We start from the raw sequence: 23010 nt of genomic DNA on the forward strand, positions 1-23010 counted from the left end.
TTATACCACCTGGAATTTATCTTAATCTGGAACGATTCAGTGTTGAGACTTAATCCAGTTCATCTTTAAGACCAACAGAGGTTTTCATGCTCCCAATAGGACAGAGGTTCCTTGGAGCTAATGATGTGAGTTTGAGCAGGGGTCTGATGGGGATCCCAGAAAGGAGGGCTCTGGGCTCCCCATCCCAACATCAACTACTGGGTTTCTGGGAAAGACTGTGTTATAATGGGGTACCAGTGGTTTTAGAAACAGGTTTGAAAACCATTGGTCTAGAATGTGAGTGCTTTCAATTTTTAGTTTTGGAAGAGATGTTCGGCATTGTGCATGTCTCAACCAAAAACCACAGACCAACTAATGCCCCCAGGCCAAAGGAAGCACTGGAAAACTCTTATCTGATGTTTCTGTGGACTTCCTCTTTCCAAGGCTATCGTTAGCTCCCCAAGATGTCTTTTACTCTGGTTCTTTGGTAGAATAAAAACACAGTATTGTTCTTGGAGCACTGTATTCCGTGCCGGAATCCTTATTTAAATCACCTGTCTTGGGAACACAAAACCTAAGGAGAAGCACAGTATATGAATCTTCCCAATGAATGCTGGGAGATTGTCACCTGAGGGGAGGAGACCAGACAGAATTGGCAGCATTGTGCCTTCGGAGTTATGGTTACTGAGAGTGATAGGATGGGAGTAGAAGGGTGGGGCAGCTGGCTGAAGAGTGGGAGGATGGTTATCTCTCACCCCCAAGGGCCAGGATCCACAGTAAAACCAATGGATCCCTCTGCTCATTCATCAACCCTCTGAAAAATGGTAGCCCCTGGGCAGGGCTGGGTGTGTGTGTGTGTGTGTGTGTGTGTGTGTGTGTACACATGTGCACACAGTTACCGAGCAGCTATGGGGTCACTGACCAACCCCAGCTCTTTCTGGTCAATATTCATGTCTACCCTCAGGTACCCCTCAGGGCATGGGCAGGCTGGCAGGAGGCTCTAAGCTTTGGCCTCGCCTGGGGAGAGTGGGTGGCTGAGTCTCTGCCCCAGGGAGAAACTGAACTGCCTGGCCAGGGAAAAGGAGACTGAATAAAGCTGAAAAGGATAGTTCAATTTGAGGAGGTATTTTCAGACTGATAAATGAAGGTTCAATTGTGAGGGAGGCTTTGAAACCAGGAATGGAATCACCTGCTACCCAGAGATTTGGGCTTTGTCCTACAAACTGCTGGGGAAGCTCTGGAGAAACAGCTTAATGTGGGATTGGTGTGTTGGGAGTAAGGGGAGGAATGGGAGATGCCAACCCCTCTCAGGACTGAGACCAAGCCTATTAGACCATTCAATTCTCTTTCACAGGAGGTGGGAAGGCTCCTAGAGTTGGTTAGACCCTTAACCATTTGCTTCCCAGTGCAGAACCGTTGTCACCTTGGAAAACTCTTAGCCACAGAAGAGTTGCTGACCCAACCCATCCAATCTCTTCCCAGCATTTATGCCTCCAGCCTTGCAATCTCTCTTCTCACCGCCTAGGCCTTTCTCATTGGACAATCCTGTCTACCCTCAGCACCTGGCACACACTGCCCACCACAGACTGACTCCAGAAGGCTGTTTGTATTGCACCTGTATTAACTATGCCCTTACCCTAACACCCCAGCGGACTTGATCCTGACCTCATGGCTGAAGCACCACCATTGTCTTGTCCACTGAGGGCATCTGTCCATTGTGTGTGTCCTCAGAGAAAGAAATCCTTTAATGGCTTTGGAACCTGGGAAGAGGAGGGTCTGGCAGGTTGAGGGAAACAGACATTGGTCTGCTGCTCTCATATTTCAGTTCATCCAGCCAGTGACATTCTCTTGAGTCCCTGGGTGCTCAGTGCTAGGCCCAGATCCACTGGGATGGACACAGGGAATGACGGGTGAGGGCTGTGCTTTTGGGAAGCGCAGTCTGCTAGAGGAGGCATGAGTTACATGTGAAAACAGCGAAAAGACCACGCCAGAGAACCCCTGTGGGTTGGTGACAGATAATGTGGCACAAACTGTCTCTGAAGCTGAATATAACTGCCATGGGCTGGGGTTGGAAAAGGAAGAGGAGAAAGACAAATAATTGGGGCAACTTACATCCTTCTGGATGAGCTCCGCATAAACCAAGCAGGCAGCAGAGATCAGCTCGTCGGCATCAAGGTCGACCAGGTTGTTGCAGGCCTGTGCCAGGAGAAGGTGGAGGAAGCAGGCATAGGCTGAGGGGACAAAGCCGCTACTTATGGATGTCACTGGGGCCACCGGATCTTTTCCTAACCCATCTGGCACAGTGCTTGAAATTTCAACACTGGAAATTTATATTTTGGGGAGATGGTAATTGTAGTTTTCATACTGAGGTCTAGGAGTTCTGGGGTTCTACTGAGGATCTCACAGGTTGCCAAGTAGGACTTGTTTTATAATTGGGGTGCCACCTAAGATGTTTTTGAATAAAGACTTGAGCACTAGTTAGAAATTTTGGGAAACTGTAGGTCTTTTGCCACAGGAGGTCGCTAGAGCCAAGAAATTAACTGTGAAGCAGTCAAGCCTAGTGGTTAAGTACCATTCAAGGCCTTGGACTCCTCATATGAAACATAGGGGTGAAGATGATGATGGGCATCACCCCTCTGGGTCAGGCTTGTTATGAAGCTCAAATCAGCGCATCTGTAAAGCACTCAGAGTGGTGCTCGGGACATGTCAGCTCCCATCAAGATCCTTCCCAGGGCAAAGAGGGCACGGAAGCCCAGCTCCCCATGAGCCTGGGGCCTTCAGCCGGGAAAGCGCGGGGTGGGAGGTCCCCAGGAACCGCGGGGCTGGGCTTTACCAGAGGGTGCTCTCACCAGGAGGATGTCATCGCCAGCCATGCTTTCCTTCAGGACCTGATCCCGCACCATCTGCAGCAGGCTGTAGGCCACCAGCACCTGGAAGTTTCTGCAGGGCTTTCCTGTCAGCAGAACCTGTTCGGGCAGGCAAATCTTGGTCCGCACCATGTGGCCTGAGATTGCACTGCCCTTAAGATGGTGAGGTAACCACCACCCACATGCCTAGGGTCAGACATTCCTGGGCCTCACTGCTGACTTACTCACTCACTCACTCACTCACTCACTCACTCACTCACTTACTCACTCAGACAAGTGCTCACAGCTACCTCTGGGGTTCTAGGCTCCTGGGGGAATCAGAAAAAGAGCCTTCAGGGAATTCATTAGATGGAGGGAGGAGGAAGAGAGGAATTGGGGAGAGGGATGGGGAGGGGAGAGGAAGGTAGAGGGCAGAGAACAACCAGGTAACATTTGGGTGGAGCTTCAGCAAAGCAATGGTTGATGTCAACAATACAGGTGTCACCAAAGTCCTGTGGGTGGTCATCAACTTGGGCATGGAGACCAGCAGGTCAGGAGGGAGGAGGGAAGCAGGGTTGAATCATAGGGCTAAACCTTCCAGGCTAAACATTGGGCTGGGTCCTGCAGACAGTGGAGGCCACTGGACAGGGCAGTGATGAGTGGTGGGTGTGCTCTAGGGGAGGTTCATCTGCTGATGGCCATGGGGACTGGGATCAAAGGACTGCAGGTGCAACCTGTCTGTGGGGACCCACCTCCTCCAGAGGGAAGGCTCAGTAAGGAGCTAGCACCCAGGTGGATGGGAGGATGGAGGAACGGGGAGATGAGGGAATGAGAGCAGAGTGAGGCACTTGGCAGAAGGCAGGGAAGTGAGCTGCAGGCCAGGTGTCCAAAGCATAGGCTGTAAGGCCCCTTCTTTTGCCCTGACTTCCCAGAGAGGTGAAGTTGGTGGGACTTTATGAACAGATGGATGAACTGATGCTCTAGCTTCCTCCTTATTGGGCAGGAGCAGGGTCACTGACCTAATAAACCCCGAGCACCTGGACTCCATCTAAAGCCACAACAAAGCCAAAGAGCTCTCCTGCTGCCTGCCTGAGGGGAAGGGTGATCCCCCAGCAGAGCACCTCACCTCCCAGAGCCTCCAGACATCATCAAAGGACTTGAAAGCACGCTGGAAGCAGAGGCAGAACCAGGGGAAGAGGGACTGCACAGCCCCCGCACCCTTTCCTTCTGTGGGGAGAGAAGTGGGGTGCCAGGCAGGAGGTTATATCAGAGAAAATGGATGACACACAAGGGAGCTGAAACAGACAGCCAGACACCAGAGCATACCACACACTTGGGAAACACAGGATGTTTGGCTGTCATTTTTCCAGCTGCCCTTGGAGATGGTTTGTGGTGGATTTTCAACTGTCCAGATTCCAACCCCATTGAGATGAACCCTGTCCACTCACTTAGGTGCTTAGCAAACACAGGGTCTAGGAAGCTGATCAGGTTGTTGAGCATGTCTAAGTTCTTGCTAACCCCGATGTTGATGACACAGCTGTGCTCCTGTGAAAGATGGGTGGGAGGGAGGGAAACTAAGTCCTCTGGGCTTGCAGGCACCAAAAAAGCCAGCCCTGCTCTCCAATTCCAGGGAGCCTCTGTATGTCTCTGTATTCCAGGTCAGGCCCATGTCTCTGTGTAAGTATGGATGTTGTGTATGTATGTGTGCACACATGCACACATCATGTCTGTGTCTATGTGGTCTGTGTGTGCCAGTGTATCCATCTGTATATATGTGTGCACCTGTGTGTGTGCATTAGAGAGAGAGAGAGAGAGAGAGAGAGAGAGAGAGAGAGAGAGAGACAGTGTGTGTAAGATGGGGATGCAGAGATGTTTCAGGTGTGGCTCACAATGCAGTGAGCTCTGTTATTCTTCTGCACACATACTGTGGGTCAGAAGCAGGACCAGGGAAGCACAGTATGCACACTGTTGTATGGTGGAGGAAAGGATGAGGGTGGGTTCTGGGAAGCCTCTCACGGATCATGAGGAAGTCTTTCTAGGGAGCGGCAATTACAAAAGCCTTTAGCCTGGACAGTGCAGTGTGCATCTGGGTAATCCTGAGTCCCCGGTGTGCCTGGAGCACAGGTCATGTGGAGCCATGAGAGCAGCCTGACGATGGAGGATTGAACGCCTGGCTGAGGTCATTGGATTTTATTCTGAAGGTATGAGGAGCCATGGAATGTTTGTGGGAGCAGAGCATATTTGGGAGAGGAATGCCAGAAGTGTGTGCAATCACTGGGCCTTTTCAGTTACACCCTTTCAAGGTTTGGTAAAAGCTGGACCCAGAGCATCACTCCAGCCCCCTCCACAACTCCAATGCTTGCCACCTGCACCCTAGAACACACTGCACAGGGGAACACATTTGTAGGCTCCTCTGGGACCCAAAGATCTGTTCCAGGGTTAGAGGAAATGGCTGGGGCTGCCAATGCCTGACTAACCTCAATGGATCGTTTAAAGATTTAGCGAGGAAGAGGAGGCCCTCAGCTTAGGCCAAACCCTCACCGTTTTCTGCAGGAAGAATTGGAAGAGCCAGAAGGTCTCGTGGTCATGTTCCACCATCAGCTGGAAGAGCATCACCATCTCATGGAAGCCCTGCTGGTACTCTGGGGGGAGGGGCCAGTTAGGAGGGGCTGAGTAGGAGGGTAGAGCCTGGGCTTGGGCAGGGAAGGAATTCCAGCAAGGAATTGAGAAGAGGGGGCCACGGGGGAGGCTCAGCGCTGTGGCGCACCTGCCTGGGTGTTGCAGACATAGCTGAGGAGCAGGATCTTCTCCAGCTTCTTCTTGTCAATAAGGACATTGCCCAGGGGATCTTTGTCATAGAGTTTCTGGATGTCATATGCTAGATTGCAAGCAAGGGACAGGAGGGGTAGCACCAGATCACCTCCAGCAGCAGGTCTATGGGTGAGTTTATTTCCCCCAACCAACTCAGGCAGGAAGCTTTAAAAGGAACATCAGCTCCCCCCAACTCCCCCGCGCCCCAACTCTATCCCTCACCACACCCTGAGTTGCCTGGGTTTCTTCCCATTTCCAAATTTTTGACCAGGCTGAACCCTCTGCCAGGACTGTGACCCTTCATCCAATTCAAATCCAGCCTGGTTCTAGACCAAGGTGAGAAGAGATGAAGACAAATCAGCAGGAACAGCATGCACCCAGGGAAACACCATGCCCCACGGGCATCTAGAGCCACCCAGTAGAGGTGGGTGGATGGACTAATCACAGTTTAGCTGGGAAAATTTCAGGTACATGTCAAGACAGCTCCCAGGAACTGGGGAAGTATCCCCACAAGACTGAGGAGGGCTCAGAGATGGCTTCCAGCAGTCTCCTCTGCACAGCCCTCCCACCCCAGTCTGCTCACCGATGTTATTCCGAGTCTCTGTGAAGTTCCGGTGCAGGTTTTCCAGAAGGGGCTGAATCTTCTCATACATCTGGCATAAAGCTTCATAATTTTTCCTATGAGAACAGGCCTGAAGCTAAACCAGGTAGCTTTTCCTCCCAGCAAGTCTAGGGACCCTGGGCTCTGCCCACTGTCTGGGACGCTTCCCTCCCCTCTGCCTGTGCCAGCCCTAACCATGCTCTTCTATGCACCTGGAGTGCAGATGGGGACGAGATTCACCTCATGGTTCTGCAGTCCGATGGACACACTGAATCCTGGCTTCACAATTTAATAACTGGGGTCTTCAACTAGGGTCAGGCCTTGGCGACTTCACTTTCCCTCTCTAAGCTTCAGGGTCCTCATTTGTAGAGTGGGATAAACACTAGCACCTATGCCTCAGAATTATAAGGATTGAATGAGGGGGTGTTATGTGCCCATCATCACAATGAGGTTGAATGGTGTCCCCCCTGTCCATGCCCTAACCTCTGGAACTTGTGAATGTAACCTTACTTTAAAAAGGGTCTTTGCAGATATAATTAAGACTCTCAAGATGAGTTCATTCTTAATTACCTAGTTGGGCTCTAAATCCAATGACAAGTGTCCATATAAGAGATACATAGAGGAGAAATATAGGGAGAAGGGAGAAGGCCATGTGACCACAGAGGCATAGACTGCAGTGATGCAGCCACATGCCAAGGAGCGTCTGGAGCTGCCAGAAACTTCAAGAGACAAGGAAGGGTGCTCCCACAGAGCCTTCCGAGGGAGAGAGGCCCTGCTAGGTCCTTGCTTTTGAGCTTCTGGCCTCCAGAACTGAGAGAATATATTTCTACAGTGGCAGGACACCTGGTTTGCAGTGCTTTGTTAAAGCAGCCTCAGGAAACTAACACAGGTGGGCTCTTGTCTCAGGACTCCCCAGCTGGCCCTCAGATCCCCTTACTGCCCTGGATATTCCTCCGACTCACCCTGCACATCAATCTTCTCCACCTCCTTAGGCTGCACAGGCCCAGGGGAAGGATGGGATGTCGTGGGGAGGGGGTGGGGTCAAGCCCATGTCTCGCTAGTATGTAGGCTGGTAAATAGAACTGGGCAGGGCTGGTAAAGGCCCCTTCTGTTTGTGTGGGCCCTGGGTCAGGAGTGCCATGGGGAATTTGCCACTCAGAATGAGAAGTCTGTTTAAAGTCTATTTAAAGCCACGTTGGGGTGAGCACCTCCTCCCCACTGTACTACCCACCCTTCCCTATAGGATCTGGAATGTTCTACCTCCTTGTACTGTCCACTGTGAGCCGCTCATCCTGGGAACTCTGCCATGAGTAGTAGCCCGTGAGGAACTTCCAGGCTTCTGTCCTCACGAAGGGGTGCAGACCCTGGGGTCAAGATGGGGGGTGAGAAGCCATGGGTTCTCTGAATGCCTGCCAAAAGAGCCCCTTCCAATGCCACCTCCCCCCCTTGCCCACCCATGCTCCCTAGTTCCAGGGGAAGGAAGGCCAAGGCTTGGGGACCATACCCTTTCCAGGATGTTAACACAAATGAAGTCTCGTGACTTGGCCAACTGACCGTTCTCATCAAAGAAGCCATCCCATTCTGTCTTGTCAATGGGCGGTTTTCTCTTCACCTGTGGAGGACAACCACTTAGCCTTCTGTTAGGGACCTTTGGCTTTTCTTTTCAGTGTGATTTTTAAATGATATACTCTGGATTTTGCAATGTGAATCTAAGCTCACAGTAGTCTCTGACTCATTTCTGGAAATTTATCCTGAAAAAAATTACTGAAAAAATATATTAAAATGCTGTATGCACAATAATTTTCATTGCACATACTTACCAAAATGAAAAATGCAAGTGCTCTAAGTGTTATGCAATAAGGGAATAGTTATGTAAACCATGGTTTATGTACTCATTGGAATATTATGAAGCATATAAAACAATGCTTACAAGGGTGAATAATCTGGAAAAATATAAATGTTAACAGAAAAAAGCAGAATACAAAATTGCACATTCAGTATCTATCTTCTCTATGTATTATCTATCCTCCATAAATGTTTGTTATATATTATAAAACTACATCTTATAGACTCAAATACATAGTGAATTAACCACTATAAAATTGTTAGAAAGAAGACTAAAAAATACCAAGAAAACTATCTAAAACTAACAGTGATTATTATTATTTAAAAATGTGTTTTATTAATTTTAGAGAGAGAAAGGGGGATGGAGGGACAGGGGAGAGAAAAAAAGAGAGAGAATATTTATGTGAGAGAGAAACATCGATGGATTGCCTCCCATAAACGCCCTGACCAGAATTGAACCTGAAACCCGGGTCTGTGCCCTGGCCAGGAATCTGGTGACCTCTTGGTGCATGAGATGATGTTCAACCAACTGAGCCACACTGGCCAGGGTGACGGTGATTATTTTGGAATGATAGGATTATAAGTAATTTTTCCTTTTTATTGTATTTTCAAACTTTTCTATAATGATATATGTTGCTTTCATAATAAAAATATAAAATAAGCACTAATTAAGGTGTATGTGTGTGTGTGTTTTGGGGGAAATGAGTACACTGCATACAAAATAATTAAAAATGCTCATAAAACAATAACAAGAAGTTAGAGTTCTTATGGAAATGACCTCCCATCAATATGCACCTGAATATGCACGCATGTGACTTAAATTTATATTTGCAAACAAGTCACCTGAGAATCTTTAAAATGCAGATTATGACTCAGACGGTCTAGGGTGGGACCAAAAAATGCATTTCTTTTTAAACAAAATATATTTTTATTGATTTCAGAGAGGAAGGGAGAGAGAGATAGAGATAGAAACATTAATGATGAGAGAAAAATCATTGATTGGTGCCTCCTGCACACCCCCTACTGGGGATCGAGCCCACAACCCAGGCATGTGCCCTTGACTGGAATCAAAACCGGGACCCTTTTGCAAATATGTTCTCCCATACAGTGGGGTTTCTTGTTGTTTTGTTGATGGTTTCTTTTGCTGTGCAAAAGCTTTTTATTTTGATGTAGTCCCATTTGTTTATTTTCTCTTTGGCTTCCATTGCCCTAGGGGCAGTATCAGTGAAGAAGTTCTTTTGGCATATGTCTGAGATTTTGCTGCCTGTGGATTCCTCTAGTATTTTTATGGTTTCCCGTCTTATATTTAAGTCCTTTATCCATTTTGAGTTTATTTTTGTGTACGGTGTAAGTTGGTGATCTAGTTTCATTTTTTTTGCATGTATCTGTCCAATTTTCCCAACACCATTTATTGAAGAGACTGTCTTGACTCCATTGTATGCTCATGCCTCCTTTGTCAAATATTAATTGCGCATATTGGTTTGGGTCGATATCTGGATTCTCTATTCTATTCCATTGATCTATATGTCTGTTCTTGTGCCAGTACCAGGCTGTTTTGAGGACAGTGGCTTTGTAATAAAGCTTGAAATCTGGTATTGAGATCCCTCCTACTTTATTCTTCTTTCTCAGGATTGCTGTGGCTATTCGGGGTCTTTTTTTATTCCAGATGAATTTTTGGAGAGTTCTTTCTAGGTCTGTGAAATATGCTGATAAAGGTTTAATTTCCAACATCTACAGGCAGCTTATACAACTTAATAAAAGGAAGATAAATGATCCAATAAAAAAATGGGCAACGGACCTAAATAGAATCTTTTTGAAAGAAGACAGAAGGAAGGCCAAGAGACACATGAAAACATGCTCAAAGTCACTAATTATCCGAGAGATGCAAATCAAAACGACAATGCGATACCATCTCACACCTGTCAGAATGGCTATCATCAACAAATCAACAAACGACAAGTGTTGGCGAGGATGCGGAGAAAAAGGAACCCTCGTGCACTGCTGGTGGGAATGCAGACTGGTGCAGCCACTGTGGAGAACAGTATGGAGTTTCCTCAAAAAACTGAAAATGGAACTCCCATTTGACCCAGTAATCCCACTCCTAGGAATATATCCTAAGAAACCAGAAACACCAATCAGAAAGGATATATGCACCCCTATGTTCATAGCAGCACAATTTACAATAGCTAAGATTTGGAAACAGCCTAGGTGCCCGTCAGCAGATGACTGGATCCGAAAACTATGGTACATCTACACAATGGAATACTATGCTGCCATAAAAAAGAAGGGATTACTACCATTTGTAGACACCTGGATGGAATTAGAGAACATTATGCTAAGTGAAATAAGCCAGTCAATGAAAGAAAAATACCACATGATCTCACTCATTTAGGGATAATGAAAAACATTATAAACTGATGAACCAAAAGATAGATACAGAGGCAGTAAAGCATCAAACAGAGTGTCTAATTACAGCGGTAAGGTTAGGGAGAGGTGGGGGAAATAAGAGATCAACTGAAGGACTTGTATGCATGCATATAAGAGTAACCAACGGATGCAAAACATTGGGGGGTGAGGGCAGGTATGGGAGTGGGGTGGGGGGGGGCAAGGGTAAGATATGTACACATATAATACCTTAATAAAAATTTGAAAAGAAAAAAAAAAAAACCGGGACCCTTTAGTCCACAGGCCAATGCTCTATCCACTGAACCAAACCGGGTAGGACAAAATGATGCATTTCTAACAAGCTCCCAGAGGATTGCTGACTCTGCTGGTCCATTGACCATATGAGTAGCAAGGTATTAGATGGTAAAACAGCACTGGAAATTAAAAACAAGAACTCATAGGCCCAAGTTTGAGATAATTTCCACTAAGTCCATGTTTGGTAGGGATGGATTGAATAATGTATTTTCTAAAACTTTTCACGTTTTAAGAAAAACGTTTCACCTTTCATTTTGCAACATGGAGTCAACTTCCCTTACATTCCAATGAATGGCCAATGCAGTCACTGCAAAGAAACACTGATGGAATGGTGGTAAACTATAGACTTAATGACCCTTCAGAATAGTAAAAAAGTCACCAAGCAAGACAGCCTTCCCTGGAATGGCTCTCCCTAAATGCTCCAGTCACTGGAACCTGCCCCTTTGTGGCCACCCTGGTCCTGCACCTTGCGTCTTCCCTTCCTCCTGCCTCTGTTTCACATTCTGCAGTGCATACTAGACCAAGAAGCTGTCTTAGTCTGTGTGCTAGCAGCATCCAGCTCTGGTGCCCTTTGCCCTTTGAAGCCATGGCAGTGACCACCACAGTGATGGTTTATTTGCTGTATTTCCCACTTTCCCTTTGGTGATTAGTTCCCCTGGGACTGACCCATCCTATCTTCTCTATGCATTCTCTATCTTCTGAACCAAAATAGGACATATGGGCCCAAGAAGGTACAAAAAAAATACCTTTAGTGTTGGCTTAACCCTGGGAAGCAGAATCTGCCCCATTACCTCGCACCTATTGCATGGACACTCATCTGAGCCAATCAGAGCCAGGCTTCTGCCCCTCTGACAGCTGTCATGTTTTCATACCTATACTTAGAGACTGCAACTCAGCGTGCACAGTGGCAGTACTAGACGTAGGAGGAGATAGCCAAAGCTGGGCTGTGTCCCAGACTCCTAATTATAAAAGGAAATGCATGCCCTAGCTGGTTCGGCTCAGTGGATAGAGTGTTGGACTGCACACTGAATGGTCCCAGGTTCAATTCCCGTCAAGGGCACATGCCCGGGTTGTGGGCTCCATCCCCAGTTGGGGGCATGCAGGAGGCAGCCGATCAATGATTTTCTCTCAACAATGATGGTTCTATCTCTCTCTCCCTCTTCCTTCCTCTCTGAAATCAATAAAAAATATATATTTATAAAAAAGGTAATGCATGAACTTCAGGAATTCATTTCCAAATAAATTTCAGTCAGGTGGTCAATTTCTATAATAAAGACAGCTGTGATTTTGATGGGGATTGTATTAAATCTATAGATCAATTTAGGGAGAATTGATAACGCTATTGAATCTTTTGACCCACAAACACAGTATATTTTTTCATTTATTTAGGTCTCTTTAAATTTCTTCTCTCAGTAATGTTATGTAGACTTCAGTGTATAGATTATTCATATATTTTGTTAGATTTATCCCTAAATATTTCTTTTTTTGGATGTTATTGTAAAAGGTGTTACTTTTAAAATTTCAACTTCCAATTGTTCATTGTTAGTATATACAATAGATTTTTAATATATTGATCTTACATTCTGAACTTGCTAAGTTCACTTATTAGTTCTAGTCGGGTTTTTTTGTTGTTTTTGTTTTATGGATTCCATCGGACTTATTATACAGGCCAAAGATCTGAAACTATGACCCATGGGCCAAATCAGCCTCCAACTTGTATTTTTTAACATGAAGTTTTATAAGCACACAGCCATGCCCATTCATTCATGCATTGTCTGTACCTGTTTTTGTGCTATAATGGCAGAGTTAAGTAGTTGCAACAGAAACAACACACAAAAACTAAAATACTTACTACTTGACCTTTACAGACTAAGTTTGCCAACCCTGACACAGACGATCATGTTTCTGTGGACAAAGGCAGTTTAATAACTTCTTCCTTCCCAGGCTGGATGCCTTATTTCTTTTTCCTGTCTCATGCAATGGCTAGAAACTCAGGTATAATGTTGAATAAAAGTAGTGAGAGCAGACATCTTTCTTTTGTTCCCAATCTTAGCAGAAAAGCATTCAGGCTTTCATGATGCCATATGATGTTAATTGTAGCTGCCCTTTATCAGATTGAGAAAGTTCCCTTATCTTCCTAGTTTGTTGAGAGTTTTTTCAGGACTGAATGTTTGATTTTTTTTTTTTTTTACATGATGTTCTGCCTCTACAGAAATGGGATAAATCCATTTGATAATCATATATTATTCTTCCTACATATCATTGGATTCTATTTGCTAAAATCTTATTTAGGATTTTCCCATCCATGTTCATGAGAGATATTGGCCTATAATTTTCTTGCAATTTCTTTGATTTTAGTGTTAGGGTAATGTTGACTTTATAGAATGAGTAGTAATGCATTTGTGCTTTTCAAGTTTTTGAATACTTGCTACTATTTCGTTCCTCAGTGTTTGGTACAACTCAGCAGTGAATCCATCTAGGCCTGGAGTGTTCTTTGTGGAAAGATTTTAAACTGAAACTTCAGTTTCTTTATTTGATTTGAAGATGGAGACAGAGGAAATTGTTTAAATTTTTTACTTCAAATATTAGAAATTTATAGGAACCATACGTTTTTCTTCCAACTCATTTTAATAATACAAAAACAACAGGGAAGTAATGAAATCATAAAGCATAAAAATAATAGAAATTAAAAAAATTAATTTTGAATACAAATTCATTAAATTCTCTTATTAGTTGTAAATACTTAAAAGCATCAGTGATGGGCCAAACACTTTTCTAAGCAATCCTATATAATAAAAGCCCAATATGCTAAGTGTCCGGTCGACCGGTCGGTCGTTCAACCAATCAAAGTGTAATATGCTAATGATATGCTAAGGCCACTCAACTGTTTGCTATGATGTGCACTGACCACTAGGGGGCAGACAGTCAACCGGTTGACCAGTCGCTATGACGTGCACTGACCACCATGAGGCAGATGCTCTGACTGTTAGTTTAGGTTGCTGCTGGGGTCCGGCTGATTGGGACTGAGCAAGATGGGCCAGACACGCCCTGGAGTCCTCCCACGGTCCCTCCCCAGCTGGCCAACCTCCCACGTCCCTCCCCGGCCCCGATCGTGCACCAATGGGGTCCCTCAGCCTGGCCTGCACCCTCTTGCAATCTTGGACCCCTTGAGGGATGTCGGAGAGTTGGTGCTTAATGTAATACTTATCTATATATATAAAAGGCTAATATGCAAAGTGTCCCCACAGGAGTTCAGTTGGGAGACCTGGAGTTCTATCGCTTGCTACGATGTGCGCTGACCACCAGGGGTTGGCGTGGAACAAAGGAAGGCCTCAGCTGGCAGCTGGCAGCCTGGGAAGGGAGGCCCCGGCCAGCAGCTGGAAGGCCCCGATTGGCCCTGATTGCTGGCCAGGCCTAGGGACCCTCCCCATGTGAGAATTTCATGCATCAGCCCTCTAGTTTAAATATATTAACTTGTTTAATCTTCTCACCCATCTATAAGGTAAGTGTAGTTATTACACTGTTTTACAGGCCAGGAAACTGTAGGAGGGCTAATTAGCATATCTGAAGTCACACAGCCAGTATCAGAGCTGAGACTTGAACCCAGACCTGTTTGGTGCAAGAGTCAGGGTGCTGAACCCCAATGCCATGCCATCAGGAAGGACAGACAAGAGGCAATAATTTCAGTTTGAATTAAAAAAATATATACATCTACACAAGCTGTTAGCAAAAGGCATGTGTTAAAATCAAATGCCTTAGAAAGATGAACAAATATATGAAGAGAGAAACACAATAAAAGAGTGGCAAAATAATCAAAGTAATATACACAGTATACCACAATAAAAGACATGACATCAGCACAATAAAGATAGATACTTGGAAACATCACAATAAGTCATCTGCTGCCTTCTTTAAGAATTTGCATTACTAAACGTCTACCTACAACAATGGGCCAGTCATGTGCCTACCTTGTCAGCACTGAATTTGTTTATAAAAAGTCACTGTCTTCTCCTTCCAGAAAACTCCTTTTCTCTATGCCACCTACTTTCTTGTACTTCCCAAACCTTAGCTAACGATAGGCCACCCCCAAGAGATCTGAGACATTTGCTAGCAAGCCAAGAATAGAAACCAGAAGTTTGTTGACATGCAGAGGGCTGAAGATGAAAATTTCCTCATGAAAGCCCCCTCTATCCCTTCTAGTAAATCCACAATACCCATCTGTTCCAGAAATTATAGAGCCTGTATCTGGGGTCCTTCAAAGTGATGGGGACTGTTAGCTCCATGGCTTCTCAAATCCATCTTCATTCTCCCATATTCCCCTATTCCTTAATGCCCTGCATAACCCATCTGGGTATAATAGCCTGGTGGCCAGGGAGAAGAACTATGTTGCACACAAGCTGGATATGCTTCAGCAATGCAGTAGCTGCTTTTCTACTCCCCCGAGAAGAACACTGCTAGGTAGAGCAGTTGTGGAAATCTCCTACATTCATGATGTGCATAAGCAGGCTAAAACTCCCCACCAGCAAACCTGAGGAAACTTGGCCATGCTTCCCTGGAGAAAGGGGCTTCCTGCTGCCAGAGACCTTGGCTGCAGGTGTACATCTCCCCACCCTCCCTTCCCTTCTGCATCACTGGGTTAAGAATTTCCACTAATCCTATATAATAAAGAGGTAATATGCAAATTGACCATCACTCCAACACACAAGATGGCCACCCCCATGTGGTCAAAGATGGCTGCCCCCATGTGGACACAAGATGGCCACCACAAGATGGCAGGCAGGGGAGGGCAGTTGGGGGCAACCAGGCCTGCAGGGGAAGGCAGTTTGGAGAGCCCAGGCCTGCAGGGGAGGGCAGTTAGGGGCAATCAGGCCGGTAGGGGAGCAGTTAGGTGTTGATCAGGCTGGCAGGCAGAAGTGGTTAGGGTCAATCAGGCAGGCAGGCAGGCAGGCAGGCAGTTGGGAGCCAGCAGTTCTGGATTGTGAGTGGGATGTCCGACTGCCAGTGGGATCTGGCCTAAACGGGCAGTCGGACATCCCTCAATGGGTCCCAGATTGAAGAGCGTGCAGGCTGGGCTGAGGGACATACCCTTCCGTGCACAAATTTCATGCACCAGGCCTCTAGTATTTTTAATAAAATAGAAAATCCACTGGAGGGTAAGAAAAACTGTCTATTGTCTTTGATGCCACGTTGCTCTGAATACTCAGAAATAGAGCCCTCAAGAAAGCCTGGGAAGGGTCATTGACTTTGCTTAAGGTTCTTAACCTCTTTTACAACTCCAGTTCACTTTAAGGACAAGACACACTCCCAAAAGTAACTATGGCCTACCATGTCAATGGTTCTCAGCCAGGAGAGAGAGGTGGGGGGCCCAAGGAGGGCACACATATTAAAATTGGGAGGGGGGCAGTAAGTGCACTTGAAAGTTACCCAGGTGATTAGCAATAACCCAGATGTGGAGGGTATATCATCAATATAGCATGCTGATGAACAGAATGGTTTTAAACAGTGGTTCTCAAAGTTAGCTGCGCATCAGAATCACCCAGAGGGTTTGTTAAAACAAAAGAATCCGCATTTCTTAATTGATGTTGATGCTGCAGGTTTAAGTGCCACTCTTGAGAATCACTGAATTAGAAGATGGACTTCTTGCCCTGGCCTGTGTTTCTCAGTGGTTAGAGTGTAGGCCTGCACACTGAAGGGTCTTGGGTTCGATTCCCAGTCAAGGGCACGTATCTGGGTTGCAGGTTCGATCCCAGCCTCAGTCAGGGCACGTGTGGGAGGCAACAAATCGATATGTGTTTCACATTGATGTTTCTCTCTCTCTCTCTTTCTCTTCCCTCCCTCCCTTCTGCTTTCTCTAAAAATCAATGGGGGGAAAAGAAAATGGACTCTGTAACCTACTGTCTATATCTAAATACCAGCTCTGCCACTTAGTAGCTGTGTAGGCAAGTTTATTTACTCTCTGTGCCTCAACGTTTTCATTTATAAAACGAATAGTATCATCCATCTTATAGAGTTATGATGAGAATAAGTGGCTATAAAGCATTTAGAATAGTCATTGTACAATATAGATTCTATGTGAAAACTTGTTGTTTTATTATTATCTTTCTTGAAGTTCAGAGAAATGAAGAAAGATATGAAGAAAATTCAAATCATGAAGCAATAACATTTAAAATTCAGGGAGAGGGGTGCCCATTTTGGATTTCTACTCTTTTATCACTCTCTTAATCATTATGATTAACAAGACTTGAAATTATAATTAGTTACTATAATTTTGAAAAATATACTGTGTGGACAATTTTTATGACTGAGGCTGACTTCTAATGAATAAATCTATCTTACTAACTAGGCTTGGAAGCAGCACTACAAAAGCATTACTGCCACCTGGTGGCAGCATACCAAAATTGTTGTCAATAGCACCAAGGAAAATTAATCAGCATCTTTAAGACTGAACTTGCAAACCTAAAGCTCATTAGTTAGAATGTCACAAATGAGGAAAAGGTAACACTGGTTTAGAGAAAAGGGTGAAAGGGGACCTGTGTTTCTCAGTCCTGTTGTTGGTGCGGATGGTGAGACCAAGGTACAACCTACCCTTCTAGGTCAGCTCACAGTTCCAGTCTTTCCCAGCCCGCGGGGAAAATGGCTTAATACAAACTAGAGGTTGGGGAAGGAGGGACTTGGAGCTGATGAAGAACACGCACCAGGATGAAGGAGGCCGACAGCCTGGCAGAGAGGCTGTTTTCGGGAGAAAGGGTGGTCATGGCTCCTGCTGGTTGTCTTCAAAGCACCCTCTACGCTCTACCCAGAGCTTACTTCGAGCTTTAAATGATGCTTAATTAGTAGGGAAAGTGATCTTCATTTTGGGGGATGAGTTGCATTCCCAGGGGGAACTGGGCCTCTCCTGACCTCCCACAACTGAACAGAGCCAGCCAGCTGTGTGTCACAAGGCCCCTAGAACCCTTGTCACAATGACCTTGGAACATGGGAGTTCTCAGCTTCAAAGGTATGACACATCCTGGAGCCACAGGGACTAAAAGTACCAGTCATCTAGGAAAACTGCAGTACCTACAGGAGGATGGAGTCAAGACATGCAGACCATGTCCTGGGGTATGCTGGGGTGGTCAGGGAGGGCTTCCTGGCAGAGGTGGGCCAGGAAGCCTTTCTCTCTATCCCTGGCTCTCCCACCTCTAGAGTCCCTTCACTTGTTATCCCACAAGACCAGGACTCAAACCTGGAGAAACCTAGAATTGGAGCTTCAGATTTCTTCAGTGCAACTTCCAGACATTCAGAATCAGAACATCTGGGCTGGGGTCTGGGAACTATATTTTGAAAAGCTTCTAGGTGACTACAATTCAGTATTTAAATGGTAGCTCCAGAGGGTAGAAACCAATTTAATTTACCTTTATATCCAGAGCACTTAAGAAAGTGCCTGAGTGACTGAATAAATGACTTAACTGAATAGAAAAATAAACGAAGCTCTCAGATCTCACCTTCTCTGTGTGTATTACAGAGATTTCTACACGGAGCCCTGAGTTCCTTCCGACCAGGGCTGTTTCTTTTGTACTTTTCCGGCAGCCTGGCACTGGTGCTCAGTATTTGTTGAATGACCCCAAGGAGTTGGCTCCTCTTGGCTCCAACATCACCAGTTCTCCACCGTAAGCATCACTTGCATTTCTACTCAGGTCCTGGCCGTGAAAGTCATCTGGCTCTAAAGTCTCCTTAACTGTTAGGAGATGACAGTAATTAGACCAACCAAATTTGAATTAGGAGCTTGGAGTTGGAATTTGGACTCTGACCTCAAATTTGGATGTTTCTCCCTCCTTAGCTATGGGTCCCCCAGCCATGACATCAGAAGATGTCGGCCTCTGGCTTTCACATTTCTATTGACATCATGAATCAGCGTCCATATGGAAGTCTCCAGTGGACACAATTGTCTCGTTTACTGTCCTATCCTAAAAGTTTGTGGCACTGCAGGAGGCCTTTTAAATAAAAATGCTGTGTTCTTTGACTCACTCCACTACTCCGTCCCAACCCAGGAAAGCATTATAGCCTCTTCCCCTTCATCTGCTGCCCCCAGGTCTTCACGGAGCAGGAGGTGAAGTGGCTTTGAGTAGGGAGGAGGTGGAGAAAGGACAGAACCACCTCCCACACAGGGTGCCTTCATTCTAAGGTCCTTAAGAAGTGTCCAAAGCAAATGCCCAGAGCAGGAGGTGAGGAGTGGGCATTACTTGCCATTTGGGATGATCTATGTATGCCTCTGTTCTTCCACACGAACTATGTTGACAGCTGAGAACTAACTGCAACTTTTCCCTAAGAAGCTGAGGATCAGACAGGGAGCTGGAAAATCTGAGTGCCAAATCTGATGTGCCTTCTAAAATGAACATGATGGACATAGAACATCTACTGAATTTCCTTTCACCTCTGGCTCCTTCTCTGCAAACTTTAGCTAATAACTCTGCCCCAAGTTAGTCAGTGCAGTTTGGTCATGTTACAAAAGCCTCATAGCAACCATGTGGAGGCTTAATATTCAAACAGGGCTGCAGACACTGCGTGAAGCAAGAGGGTTTCTGATTCCTTTTCTCCCTTTTCTGGTTCTTACAAGGGGTTTACACACATCAATTTCATTTTCTCCAGGGCTGAGTGGTCCTTAACAGGTCCTTTTATTTGCAAAACTGTTCCAATTCTTTAGATTCCCCTGTATTACTTTTCTTTTATGCATTACCCCCTCTCAGATGGGAGTCCAGTTTTCTGCTTTAAATTTCTGTACATGGGGATTTTTAGGGTACAAGAATGCCAGGTTTAAAAACATTACTTTTGGTATTACAGTGTGGATCAAGGCAGGAGAGATCTAGAATTTGCATTAAAGAAATCCTGGGAAGAAGCAAGCCTCCCAGCATTGCCTGCTCTGAGGAGTTTGACTGTGCATTGGGGTGTGGTGGTGAGGCCTCAGGGCTGACTTGGAAGGTGCCTGGGGGAGACCCTCTCATCCTCAGGAGTTCAGTGTTCATGTTCTGAGAAAAATCCAGGTTAAAATGCTAATCCTGTCTCCCACCAACCACGTGACTTGGTCTCACCTTTCGGGAGGCACAGTCTTTTCACCCCTGCTGGGCTGCATAAGAGTGGGCCTCGGACCAGGAATTATTTCTCACTGATAGGAGCCTTCACAGCTTGTGCTGGGCTTAGGGCCTTGTGTGGGAATGTCTCTCTCTGCTCCAGATTCAATGTGTGCTCCTTTATTCTGTTTAAGTGTATGTGTCATATGGCGCCTGGCAATCCCACTGCCGTGTCTGCTCCTGGTGGGGAGGGAATGGGGTCCTTCATCTGCAGCATGAGTGGGGGTGGGGGGTGATCAGACTGTCACCCTGTGTCAGTTGTGGGACGAGACCGCTGGCATGGGGACCAATGCCGCCTATTGAAGCTGATCCTGTTCTGTCCCTTCTCCATGTAGTAAAACGTTGTTCCCACCGGTGCCTGGGTGAGTCATGTTTTCTTGGCAACTACGACACCTGTGAACCATGCAGTGGGTTGACATTCTGGGATGCAGCCCCTGGTGGCAGGCATTGCTGTGCTATTTGCACCCCACCATGCAGTGGGGCTCCTCCCTAGAAGGGTGACAACAGGTGTCATTTGCTTGATACCATCTCTTAACTTTCTGAGTCTCAGTGTCCTCATATGCTGATAATGCCTCATGGAACTGAAGAGTGAGTGAGGCAGTGTGTGTGAAGAGCCTGGCGGGGGCCTGGAGAACAGGGGACACCCAATGCATTGGAGAAACTATGAACCTCAGCATCACCATTAGTGTTACTAATGCCCAAGACATTATCCATAACATCTCCATGAACTACCCATGAACCGAGGTTCTGCCTGCCTCCACGAGGCTTGTAGTGACATCATGCAAAGTTCAAAGCTCAGCTGCTGTTTCTCTGCATTGCTCCAGGAACTTAGGCCAGGATCACCACAAAAGGAGGATGAGCCCATTGTTAGAAACTGAGTTCACTCCTGTTCCCTTCATGTTGGCACAACACGACACGACTTTGTGTCCCTGTAACAGTTATCAGTGAGCCCCCTCCAAAGGTCACCTACCCTTGACAGTCTAAGTCTGGGTCACTTAGTTCTAGGTATAAATGCCGCGCTTTGTGATGTTATTTCATAGAGAAGTGCCAGCGATCATCTGTGCCAAAGCCATGCTTTCCTCTTTGGCTCTCATGGTGGGAGCCAGGGCCAGTTTAGATTCGGCAGCAGGTTTCCCTCCCTCACCCCCTCTGAACTCGGCATTTCTGATGATGCTGGAGACAGCCTCACATCATGTGTCACCAGTGGGAGAGGAGCTGAGATGCAGGCTGAGACAGCTTGCTTCTAATCATGAGGTAGTGGGAGTTCCCCAGAGCAATAGCCAGCCCAGCCACCCTGAATCCCCTGAGCTAGTTGGAGTGCCACTGGGTTTTAGTTGCTGCGTTTTGGACCATCTCCATAATCTTAGGAAGCTCTCACTTGCTCCACACTTCCCTTCTGTCACCTCCCATCCAGCTGTCACAGACACCAGAAATAACTCAGAGAAGCAACTCTGAGAAGAAGCCACCACAGTCAGCAAAAGGGAGGTACTCAGCTGAGGCTGCACCTCTACAAGCTCCCTCCTGCTCTGAAAGGATCTCGCTCCTTCATCGTGGTTCTCCTGATTCCCCTCCCTCAGCCCAGGCTCCTGGGGAACCACCAAGTGTGTGGTTCTGACTCTCACTGAGCCCTGCCTGAGTCTTTACTGCTGTCATGTCTACTGCTTATTTGGCCCCCTCTTGCCCAACCACAGCTACCTTCTACAGGGCATTTGCTATATACCTCAGGTGAAGTGCTTTACATATGTCAATGCCAACCCTGACCACTCTGGAAGGGGAACAGAAGGTCACAGAGGTTGCATTACTTACTTGGGATCACTTAGCCAGTAAGTAGGGAAGCCAGTAACCTCCTAGCTTTACTGAGCTTTGCCACTAGCCAGGCTGCCTCTGTATCACATGGAGCTCCCTCTGGAGTCCTGTTGGCAGAAATGGGCACCTTCAAACCCTTGCTGCCTCAGGGGACTGTGATCCCGTGCCCAGCAGGGAGGAGGTAGTTTGCTATAACTCTTTCTCCAGATATTCAAATAGTTGTTCAGTCCCAACCAGAAAAGTGATGATGGTCAGAAGAGGGAGAGGGGAAGTGTTACAACCGAGCTGATAATGAGGACGGAAAGAGTGAAATGGAGAGGGAAACGGACAAGAAATTCCAGCGAACTCCAGGTACTGCTAATGGAGGAAATAATGTGGCTAATTACATCTCTGAAGGCTATCTGTTCCAAAATGAATTTTCAATGAAAAAATAATGTATTTTCCCTGCTACTTACATCAGAGAAGGAAAGACTGAACAGTCTCCCAGCACAGCAAGAGCAGCCGTGGTGTCCAGGGCCACCTCTGACCATGTCACCTGAGTCGCTTTCCTGCAGCCAGATCTCTAGGGAGCTACAAAGCAGGCCTCTTGGGGAAGCCACAGAGCAAGCCAGGGAACACTCCCAAGCCTGGGCTCCGGGAACATCAGTGGCTCCCTGGGAAAGAAACAGTCATTTCCCTCTTCCCACCTCCCCCTTGGTCTCCACAGGGAGTCTTGGATCTTAAATCCAGGGGGTTAAAGCTTTTTCTCTGAAATGAGTGCTTGTCTCCAACAAGCCAAACTGACCTGTTTGAAGTGTGGGTTTTGGGGGAAATGAGACCCATTCTGCCCTCTTTCCAGGATGATCTGTGTAAGATCCAAGTCTTACAAGTTATTTGTTATGTGATCCAGACTCCATTTTCTCATCTGTAAAATGGGGTAATGATACTACTTCATAGTATTGTTGTGAGGTTTAAATAATGTCTAAAGTGCTTAGCACATAGTATTTGGCACAGTTGTCTGTGTTGTCATTTGCTCCAGAACACATCCAGGTTAACCTTGAACCCACAAGAAACTCTCTTTTGGGATCCTCCAGCCTCAGGCAGCCCCTTTCACCTGCTGTGGCCTCCTGGGCCAGGCAGTGAGGACAACTTGTACTACTGTGATCCCTGAGGCTGCTGCTGACCCTTGACCTCAGATGGCTGTTTGGTCAAGGGCCCTCATTTGACCCTCCAATGCAGATGAGGCAGCAAGGCCAGAGCCAGCAGGAGGCTCCTTCAGATGAAGAACAAGTGGCCAAGGTACTCAAGAGCTCCCAGCACCCATCCCAAATTGCCT

General features: G+C 46.4%; 1 protein-coding gene across 2 annotated transcripts; it reads right to left on the reverse strand.

The window, feature by feature from the left end:
* Positions 1 to 1706: 1706 nt before the first annotated feature.
* TBC1D21 (TBC1 domain family member 21) lies at positions 1707 to 17537 on the reverse strand (the record flags this gene model as incomplete). 2 transcript variants are annotated; one of them, XM_080683001.1, is made up of 11 exons in its annotated part: positions 1707 to 1739; positions 2092 to 2175; positions 2829 to 2945; positions 3952 to 4052; positions 4274 to 4370; positions 5367 to 5467; positions 5593 to 5703; positions 6220 to 6314; positions 7498 to 7601; positions 7742 to 7849; positions 17478 to 17537. In XM_080683001.1, the coding sequence occupies 11 exons, from the start codon at positions 17535 to 17537 to the stop codon at positions 1707 to 1709; spliced, it is 1011 nt and encodes a 336-aa protein (XP_080539127.1). The 2 variants fall into 2 exon arrangements, with proteins under 2 accessions (XP_080539127.1, XP_080539128.1); XM_080683002.1 differs by lacking the exon at positions 7742 to 7849.
* Between the last annotated feature and the right edge of the window lie 5473 nt (positions 17538 to 23010).

The sequence above is a fragment of the Plecotus auritus genome (genome assembly GCF_963455305.1).
Source record: "Plecotus auritus genome assembly, chromosome: 1".
In the NCBI taxonomy this organism is placed as follows: Eukaryota; Metazoa; Chordata; class Mammalia; order Chiroptera; family Vespertilionidae; genus Plecotus; species Plecotus auritus.